This window comes from Aplidium turbinatum, chromosome 2, assembly GCF_918807975.1.
Source record: "Aplidium turbinatum chromosome 2, kaAplTurb1.1, whole genome shotgun sequence".
Taxonomy (NCBI): Eukaryota; Metazoa; Chordata; class Ascidiacea; order Aplousobranchia; family Polyclinidae; genus Aplidium; species Aplidium turbinatum.
This window is the reverse complement of record NC_137473.1, coordinates 8,955,535-8,966,061: the sequence shown is the minus strand read 5'-3', so window position 1 is coordinate 8,966,061 and position 10,527 is coordinate 8,955,535. Positions and strand designations below refer to the sequence as shown.

The 10,527-nt window shown below is 35.1% G+C and overlaps 1 protein-coding gene across 2 annotated transcripts; it reads right to left on the bottom strand.

The window, feature by feature from the left end:
- Positions 1 to 5,026: 5,026 nt before the first annotated feature.
- LOC145764901 (baculoviral IAP repeat-containing protein 8-like) lies at positions 5,027 to 8,862 on the bottom strand. Of its 2 annotated transcripts, XM_082576597.1 has the most exons (6): positions 8,721 to 8,862; positions 8,358 to 8,417; positions 7,918 to 8,172; positions 7,363 to 7,692; positions 6,851 to 7,202; positions 5,027 to 5,145 (listed from the first exon to the last, which is right to left on the bottom strand). In XM_082576597.1, exons 1-6 carry the CDS (start codon positions 8,762 to 8,764, stop codon positions 5,140 to 5,142), a joined length of 1,047 nt encoding a protein of 348 aa, XP_082432723.1. In that variant the 5' UTR covers positions 8,765 to 8,862; the 3' UTR covers positions 5,027 to 5,139. The 2 variants fall into 2 exon arrangements, with proteins under 2 accessions (XP_082432723.1, XP_082432722.1); XM_082576596.1 differs by lacking the exon at positions 5,027 to 5,145 and having other exon boundaries at positions 5,739 to 7,202.
- Between the last annotated feature and the right edge of the window lie 1,665 nt (positions 8,863 to 10,527).

Below are 10,527 nucleotides of genomic sequence, written 5' to 3'. Positions count from 1 at the left end.
AATACAAATTATTGCTTTTGAAATGATATTATGTATAAAGAACATCAGTAACAGAGTTCTTGTGATGTCTCACCTTCGTTCTGGCTTCTGAATGTTAGAATCGCAGATCATAAAATTTAATAGAATGCATGTATAATGATGCAACCAAACGAATAAAATAAGTAAATAAGACAAGCAGATTTGGCATCTAAAAAATAATTATTTGTAGAGCTTTCGCCGCCGTGAAGGCGGCGTCATCACGCTAAAAAAGCACAAATAAAAAGCCTTAAAAAGAATTTAGAAAGTTATTACAACACAAGGTATTACGGTACATCAAAAAGGCAAAATTAGAACTATATAATTCATAATCTAAATTAAATGTAAACATGATATGTTAAACATTTTATCAATCATTTATGGTTCTAATTTTGCCATTTTAATGTGATACTCTGTGGTAGTCTATAATCAATGCCGGATTTACCACTAGACAGGTAAGGTTGAAGCCTAGGGAATCACAATTAAATGGCCTCAAAATTTAAGATGTACCACCTATGTTTAAAATGTTCAAACGTACATTTGTAAAAACGTTCACCTGGTAATAATGTGAACTTTTGTAGCTACCAGTTCAAACAAAACATGTATTCAAAAATAGGTCGCAATGCAAATGAAATTTCTGGCATGTTTATTTTTTACGGACCGGAAATAAGCTACAACACAGCTTGAAAGTTACATTTTAACTGTTAATTTGCGAATGACTTAACTATAATAGTGATTTCGAAAATTGTCTGCTAATTTTCAGCAAACTGTTATTTTCGCACACTTTTAGTCCTATGCAAGTTGTGGAAAAATCGCGCGTTGTAGGTTACATGAGAAAAACTATTGGCCTAGCCACAGAAGAGCACGCTTTGTTTCATAGGCTGCCGACCTTTATCAAGTTAGGTATAAACAAGAAATACAACTCAGACGGCCTTTTCAAATGTAAAATCAATCATATGGCTATTTCTTATAGCTTAATGGTTATCAGCTGCCCAGGAAAGAGGTCTTTTTCAAGATTTGAAAAATTAAAAATGGATTAAATTCCACTTATTTTATCAGCTCTGGCAAAAGCAATGTCGGAGAGGAAGCTTTGAAATCTTGTGGAATCCACAATGTCTCAAGATAGGTTATCTGCTCTAAGTAGTCTGTGTATCAAAGTGATTAACTGAGGCAAATAAATTGTGATGAGATTTTGCTACGAGGAAGGCTAGAAAAAAACCTCTTAGTTAATCTACATCAGAATTAGTTACTAGTTTACTAAAAACCTTAACAACCTGTTTCACCTTCAATGGGATCAGCAGAAGGAACTAAAAAAATAGAAAATAAAAGTCGGTGATACTTGAAAAGGTATATAACATTATAACGTTAAAGCTGTCTGCATAAAAACCCTCAGAGTCAGAATTATTAAAGGTTGCCACCAGCGGATGCTGCATAAGCCTCAACTAACACGTCTTCCAAAAAAAAAACTAAATAAACTATATTTATGACGTCATAGAGAAGCAAATGCACATCACTGAAGGATCCAATCAAATATAGTTATTACTCTCTATCCAGGGCTTCCCGATTCGTTTATCATCCCACACTCTATGGGATTGATGAAGCCAATCTCGCACTCTCTGTTTTGAAGCGGAGTGGTTCTGAGAAAAAAATTCAAAATACGTACAAAAACAACGCAGAAAAGCAGCTCACCGGCCTTTATATGGCTAACGAATAGGAAAAAGGGCAGCCTTCAACAACGCAATCGCACAAAATGCAAAAGCGAATAAATAAAGAAATAACACAAACTGAGAACATAATGGCGTTAATCAAGATCTTTGACTTTTCGCCTGCCTCTTCTTTGCAATTATATGTTCGAAACGTGGAACCTTGTGGGACAATGCAATGCGCAGATCATTTTTGGGGCCCAGGGCGTTGCGGTAATTATTCTTCATGTAAAGTAGAGATGAAAATCCCGATTCACACAGCCAAGTGGTAGCAAATGGAACCGAAACTTGCAATGCTTTCTTAGCCAGAGTTGGATACCCAGTTTAAACGCTGCACCAGAAAGTTTCGAGTGAGCTAGACTCATAAAGCAGCTCTGTCGATTGGCATACTTGCATATCTATCAGATGTCCCTTACTCTCATCCTCATCTCCCATCTTCTCTAATTTGAAGGCAAAGGGGTTGATGATCGAGTTTCCGGTTCTTCTAGATTTCCTGGGGAGAAGTATCCGTCTAATGACTCTCTCAGGTTTTCCAAGTGCTGACTGATTTCTGCCTTGACATATTATCGCACTATCCCACCACCAATCACGTGACGTTCGGACCACAGCCTTTTTGTTATCAGCAACTTGTCGGATGGTATTTTCTTGTTGTTGTTGTTGTGCATTGTGCTGTATAGGCCAACATGAAATACTCTGAGAGACAGTCACCACCTCCCTCGTTAAACAAAATCCATCTCTATATTCGGTATAGCTCTTCTTCCTCGGTGGATTCTCGCACCCCCAGAGGGTGCGAGCACCCCCAATCGGAAAGCCCTGCTCTAAACCCTTGACAGCCTGTTTCACCTAAAAGGAGGGTCATCAGAAGGTCCTTATTCAAATAGAATCACTAAAGGATCCTGTTTTTTAATAATTTATTGTTTACGTGTTTTACAGCAGACTATTTGGTGAGAACATGTATGGTAGAATCAAATGTAGTTACTATATTCTCTACACCTCTACTACAGCCTCTTTCACCCTAAACCGGGGATCATCAGAAGGTCCTTATTCAAACAGAATTTTAGAAATTTTAGAAATAGAATAAATCACAATTTTAAATATATACTTTCTACATTGGAGTATACATAAGCTTATACTGTCTTGCAGGTGATTAAATTTTTGGTACACAGCATAAGCAAGCTCTTGGATTGAATGGCAAGCGACTGCAAATATTAATAGAACAAGTTTCATCGTTTGAAATGTTAGGCTATATTCAGAATTAAACAAATAAATGTTCTATTAAATTGAATTCATCTCGAAGCCGAAAATTCTTTTCTGATTTAAAAATGTTATTTGCAAAATTTACAACAATATGGTCCAACTTAACATTTATTGCACCTAAAATAATTTTTTGTTGCACAGTGTGATCTGTTTAAATTTTCAGGGAATTATCTGATTGGTTATTCCCCCAAAAAAAGGTTTTTTCCCCTATGAAACTTTGGTGCTTTTGATTGCGAGTGGTGGTTTTTTAAGGCTATTTTTCACCTGTTCCTTGTATTCTCTTTTTAGCTCAATTGAAGGGTAACTTTTCTCACGAACTTTTTAACATTGAATAGTTCCCTATTTAGTAACACATAGTATGCCTATTATAGTTTCTGCAGCATTGATTCATAAAACAATTACCAACTTTCCTGGCTGTCGCCGCCTTTGAATAACCGGGATGGGACTACTACTCAATGGAATAATACTCAAATTTGAAACTGAGTTTTAACATATAATATTATAAGAATTAGCTAAAGATGCTATTGTTATGACAAAATCAATTCTTTAATAAATTACATTAAGAGATTAGGTTGTTGTGCAAATGACAGCATTTAATGAATGCAAATCAGCAGCAGCTTTATGTGTTATAAAATATAAACAATAAAAACTGTATTTTTATTATTTACAGTGATAGGAATTCTAAACTTTACTTTGGCGCTAAGTGACCTTTCATACCTAAAAAGCAGCAGTAGTAGCCTACTAGCCTATACCGGCGCACAAAGTAACATAAACCTATAGGTTTAGCTGCACCTTCGGCAGGTTAACTCATGGCAAAAGCGTGAAACGTTTTATAAAGGTAGGATATAGACAAAAAGTCTGTAGTCTACAGTTAAATTTTCAACAATGAAAAGTTAACATGATCAACATTACCACACGGCAAAGGCTGCGTAAGATCTTGACCAAATCTAACCAAACTAAAACAGTATTTTACTGTTGTGCGTTTAAAACTCAGTGTAAGTTTACAAACCTGTTGTCGGGGTTAACTTTTTGTCACATATTCTTCAAAGTTTTTTGGAGTTTTTATACCTGACTTGAGCATGGAAACAATTTAGCACACCAAGAAGCATCACTTTTCTTTGCTTGAGCCAAACCTGAAATACAGTATAGATTATATCTTAACAAATGCATAACACTTAAACGTACTTAATACGTTCAAATGTACTTAAACGTTCAAACAAATATTTTTGTAACAGCTTTAGATTATAGAGAAATAAAACAAAGTAACTTCAGCGGGTTTAACATGATGTATTACATACACAAATATGACATAATTAAAAATAAACTCTCAACGTTTTCGACACGTGTATGTAATATGTAATACATCATGTTAAACCCGCTGAAGTTACTTTGTTTTATTTCTCTATGGTTCAACAAAGCAAACTCTTTATCAAAGGTTTAGATTAAGTGGATATTTTGGATGTGACTATAAGTAGCCTACTGTAGGCCTACTACTATGGGCGAAGTCAACCCAGAGCCAATAACTTAACTCCCTAACCCCAGAATTTTCTCACCTTTGCCACTCTGATTTCACAGCTTTCAGAACTTTACTTTATCACTGAAGTCGGCCTATAATGTAAATAAAAAAAACAAACTTGTTTTAGTTTTAAAGCAAAACCCACGCAAATAAATATTAATATCAATTGAACAATTGTATCTGGGCATTAAGGTGTCAATGGTAATGTTAAGAGCAAGATTAACGGTAAGGCGAAGGGCCTAATGAATTCGAAATGGACTCTTTACTTTTGGTTTTAGCAAAAAATAGGTTGATGCTTCATGTTTCCTGCAGCTTTGTCACAACGCTAGAGCTAACCGAAATTTCAAACGTCTAAATAACTGCAATTACAGTAAGTAAACGCAATCTTAATTTACATTTGTTTCACCTTTGTACAGCGCCAAGCAAGGTCATTCAGACACAGAGATAAATGTAAACAAAGAAAGGAAGCTGACTCAGCAAGCGCCACTCACGCGAATGAACGATCTATGTTTGAACAGTCATTCACCGGGTGATTCCCCGCAGGGAAACGAACGCTTGATTTGGCATGGTGCTTTTTGTAAAGATTTCTTCAGGGAAAGAAATTAGTCGGACTTTCGTACCAGAAATACCCATTCAGGGTCACGCAGTTTACGCCTGATTAAAACATAGCGTGTGAATCATCAGAAACTTTCCTAACTCCCACTGTATGTTTTCTTTTTTTGGTTTATTTCGACATTTAGGCTATCTTTACCATAGAACAAGTCAATTGTTAAAAATTATGTTACGCGAACAATAAAATTGGTTCTTTTTTCGGTTCATTTTTTAAAATTACGGGAAAACCTTTATTCTTGCCTTGATTTTGCGTTTTGACTTGGAAAGCAACTATACATCTTCAGAGACTTCAGTGCACGTGATATTCCACGTGTTGTCACGCGCGAATGATTTTCCGTATAGAATTAAGTGGAAGACCTCTTACAAACGCAAAAATGCCCAAATATGATTGCATTGACCTTTCAAATGAAGTGATAAAACAATTTGGATTTAGTTTAAGAGCCAAATATAGTTTATAAGTCAATTTGGTCCAGTTATTCAAAGAAAAAGAAACTGATTTGACGTAACAATAAACGATCGCTACAAGACTACGTTGTAATGGACAAAGTTTAAGAGATTACGGCAATTAATTCATTGACTGACTATGTCCTCGACTTACCTAGAAGTAAAAATTTTGGAAAAGAGTCGTTTAAAAGTATTATAAAAAAAGAAAAAACAATTTTATTCAGCTTTCTAATGTGAATACATCAAAGAAGTACTGCAGTTTAAAGCGTTTCCTGAGTTTTTCAATACCTTACGTATGTGATTATAGTATAAATACACGATAAAAACCACTATAACGTATCTTATGAGTTCAAATTGACCACCACAAATTAAAAAAAGATATATAAAGGAAAGATTTCTCCCTTTTTGTTGGTTGTTTGAAGTTTATTGTGATGTCATAACCGGTGTCAACAAAAAGTAGGAAGATTTAATTTAAAACGTTTCAAACATATGTTTAAACATTTTTTTACATTTTAAACATAAAGTTTTTACGTTTTGTTTACACCTGTTTTGTCGGTTGGTTAGATGTTGTGATAGCAAAACTATTTTTTCACTCAACAGTACGTTCTATAGTGGTTTTAAAAATCAAAGAAAAACACAGTGATTTGGATGATACACTTGACAATCAAAATCAAACTATTTGTTCTACGCAAAAAGAAAAATTTTCCTAACACGTATCAAAATACGTAAATTGAACAGACGATATGTGTATGATTGAAAACAAAATCAATAACCTGAGAAGCGAAGCTATCCACACAAAGTGGTATCGACATTGCCTAAATAATGAAAAAATGAAATAATAAAATTCTAAAACAATACAAACATTGCATTCAAAATTTCAGTCACGTTGTGAACAAATTTCAGCCCACTGAAATTTGCAAATCCAAATCTTCAAAAGTTCTTTTTATCAGTGTGTTGGGAGTTTGAGCTTCTAGAAGAACTTCAAATTAATTTAGTTTTTTTTTTCAATTTTTATGACTTGAAAAAGAATTTGGGAATACTATATGGGCTATCAGTTTTGAGCTTTTAATGAATTATCTATATGTAAACGTGCGATATGTTCTATTCAATTCTACGTAAATAATTTCGTTATAAAAAATTATTGTCTATAAATCTTAACTATCTTATTAAGCCCAGAACGGCAAATTGGACACTTATTGATTGCAGCAGCGCAATCCACACAGCAACACATGTGATTGCATGGGCTAAGAAGGCAATCAATTTCTCTATCTAAACATATTTTACAAGTTCTTTCTTTCATTACATTTAGTATTCTTTGGTCCACTTCTTCTGGGTTGACGCGTATGGCCGAACTTGATACACTAGAAGAGTGAGGTGTGTTCATCAGAACTTCTGTTTTTGATGAGTCTTCCAGGGAAATGGAATCCATTTTTGAACTTAGTGTAGCAATATTTTTTGGCTTTGTGTGAAAGCTAAGAGTGCTGCCAAAGGAACAATTTGTTTCTGTGAATCCAGTTTCCATGGGAGTTACTTCCTCTACTGAGGACATTAAACTTTCTTCTTCTTCTTTTTCCTCTTCATCTTTTTCTTCTTTTATTAAATCGTCAATCAAACTTCCAACAGTTTCATATTCCGCCTTGCAATTTTTTAATTTTCTGTAAAAGAATTTTTTATTAGAACATGTGTTAAAGCATCACTTTTGTATAAACTGTTAATACGTTTTGATATGCTCTACTAGTTTACCAACTCTGAGAGTTTGAATTTTATACAAAGTGTGAAAACAGTGAGGTAAGTCAACGGCAAATTGCTTTTTACCTTTCCACGACTTTTTGAATCAGATTTTCCTTAAAACCGAACATCATTGCTTCTTTAACGACTTCTTTGGCCATTGCTTCTTTCAGGAGTGCTTTTTCATCTAAAGCTAGTTGTAATCTTTGGGAAGAACTGTACTTCCAATCTGATGTCACTGTCGGGAGTGAGTTGACTGGAAAAGAGTTTAAAGATGAGGAAGAAGTACTTGGTCCGGGATTGTAAGATCTGTTGTTGGAAGGAATATCTTCAATCATTGGACGCTGTAAATTTGGGAAAAGGCTTGCTACTTCTTGAACGTATTCCATGCCTTGGCACTTCAGCAAGTATTCACAGCTGCAAAGAATAATTAAATATAATTTACAAATTTGAAAGTTGAAACAAGAAAAATCATTCTTTCTCCATATTGCACCAGTCGCTTAAAACAAATAAACCTTTTTTTATCATCCAGTCATACATTAATGTTTTCATGAGAAAGGGTTGAACCTTTAGTATACAATTTTGCTTTTAAGAATTATTACGCCATGGGTAGCCTAAAAATCATCATGAAATAGTACATACTTGGGGTACCACTTGGCGTGTTCGAACCAGGGTTGTTCCTCGTACTTCCAATTCTGTAACCCTCCGTTGCAGTAAAAACATTTCACTTTATCAGATTGATTTAAATAAATAAAACCAGCTTGAGCCATTTCTGTTGTGGTCGCTTTAATGTGATGGGGCCAATTTTGGTATGTCTGGAAACGGTCGTTGAATTTGCACATCTGTGGAATTCTTGGGTTGCGACATGGGAAAGTTTCTAAACGGGAGGCTTGTGTCCTGAAAGATAAAATAAATCAGTTAACCTTCTATTGGTTCCGCTGCTTATCTCCAGCCGAAGAAAAGTCCAAAGTTCTAAGTTCCAATATCATAATTTGAATGCTTCGTTTTAGTCAGCTTTACAACCCGATGACGTATTATCGTTTGAGCCAAGTAGGTTGAAATTCCATTGTCCACATACTTACATCTTGGAAAGTGGATAGCGCCTGCAGAGGTTGACGTCCATTTTGGGATCTTGGTTGTTTCTGTAATAACAAAAATATTATGATACATGTTCACTAACTACCGAAAAGCTTATCACAGTGAGTTAGTTTTCAGCATTGACTGCAAAGTTTACCATGTTAATTGAACATAATACATTTCAAAGGCTTTTTGTGTAAAACAACGACACGCTATGTTTTTTAGACGTTGAATGCATATTAATTATTACTTTTCGCTTCGTAAGTATTTGGTTAGCCAATCAATAGGTCTCACACACTAATGTATGTGTGAGAAATGCTGGCGAGAAACAACATAATGCAATGAGGTATCGATGGATGCTTGCTTACCTAATACCAGAGGGGTATTGTTCAAGAGCGTTCATTTTTCTCATAGTTTTGTTAGTTGCCCAAATTATCAACTTTTGCAGGCGCTATAGCACTTTACTTTGCTATTTTATTAAACCGTTTTAGCAAACACTCTTTTTAAAGTTTGTTCTTCATGTGAAGTAAAGTCTGCACAGCAGCTGCGCTTTTTATATTTAAGAAAACGGGAAATCCCCCTGCGGTGTTTTTATGCAGCAAAAAGACTGAGCTGGTAAATGTAGATGACGTGGCGCTTTATTTATTCTGATAACTTTTTTCTTTTTTTTATTCAATCAATCATTCACTCATTTTATTTTCTGCAACGCGTCCGATACGAAAAAGATACTAACTACAAAAATCGATATAGACCTACCAGCACGTTAATAAACGGGAAAAGGTGGCAAAACCTTGTAATTGCAAATGTTGCGTATTTTGGCACATGGCTATAAAGATTTTTTTTTTTGAAATCAAACCTCGGGGGTTCAACACTGCTAATGCCTGGTTTCTTAATCAAAACTGCTTCAGGCAGCTACAGACAAAACTTCTTTCCCTAGTTTTTTGAAAGTTTACTGGTTACCAAAAAATAGTCATTAAAAGTGCAAGCTGAGCTTTGAAACTAAGAAATAAACTAGGAAAGCGAAAGCATTTCAAAATAATTGTTTTCAAAGGAAAAGTTTTGTGTTGGGTTAATTTTGAAAAATCATTTCGTTTTGTCGTGAAGTCGGAATGAAACTGTTTTCCAATTATTCAACCTCGTTAGCGTAGTTTGCAGCACAACAACGCTTTAAAAATTCAGTTTAGCCTATTTCACTACCCCAATTTCACTTCATACAAAAGCTTTTTTCATATGTGTCTTTTCGAATTAAATTTTGTGTGAAGAATTTTTTGCTACAAAAAAACTATTTTGAAAAACTCTAAGACAAAATTGCCATAGCATCTACCATACAGTGACGTAGGCAGAGTTCCCAGTGATTGGGAAACAAGCAAGTTTTGCACCTCTTGAAGACAATATGTGATCCACTGAGGCATAACGTTTTATAGAAAAAATTAACTTTTTTCATTTTTGTTTTTGCGTGTGGTGACAGATGTCTGCAGTAGCTCTCTCTAGCTAAGTCCCTGCTGCCACTAAATGATTTTGTCTTGTATGATACAAGCAAGTGGTAGTCAGGCTTGGGTGTGAAACTAATCAATGCGAAAGGAATGGTGGTAAGTAGACAAGAGGCAAAATATGTCACTTCATGCAGAAATGGTGCAAATGATAATAAATGAATGTAGCCTCCTCTAGCCCAGGGATGGAGGAACCACGTGGGCCTCGTTTGGGTGGCAGCTGACTTTGGTGACCTTTTGGTCTTTCGCTGCCATCCTTGTTGTGCGAATTATTTGTGTTTATTGTGTTTTTGTATATTTTTGTTTTTTTCTTTCTTTTTCACCAACAAAACAAAAATAAACTGAACTGAACTCGTGGACCTGGGCCCACCTACTTTATTTTCTGGGTGGGCCTGGCCCACTTACTTTTGACATTCAAATTTCTTTGAAAAGGTAGCGAAAACGGCAAATCAGAGAGGGAGTTTCAAAAAAAGGTTTTCACTCATTGATACACAGTAGTTTGATTATCTTTGATAGCTCAGTGATGAAATCCAATCTTCAAACTTTTCTGTTGAGTCCATTATTGATGTGCAGCACGTGTATGTGTGGTTGCGTGTGATTGGTGGAGCAATCTATCAATCAATATAATTATTCTCTATGCTCTCTATGGTTCGAACAGTGATATCATTACATATGCACGTACTGT

Excerpts from the sequence above, each read along its gene's own strand:
- LOC145764901 (XM_082576596.1), bottom strand. The coding sequence starts at position 8,764 with ATGAGAAAAATGAACGCTCTTGAACAATACCCCTCTGGTATTAG. Across the intron at positions 8,418-8,720 it reads CAATACCCCTCTGGTATTAG|AAACAACCAAGATCCCAAAA; the intron begins GTAAGCAAGCAT and ends TTGTTATTACAG. Across the intron at positions 7,203-7,362 it reads ATTCAAAAAGTCGTGGAAAG|AAAATTAAAAAATTGCAAGG; the intron begins GTAAAAAGCAAT and ends ATTCTTTTACAG.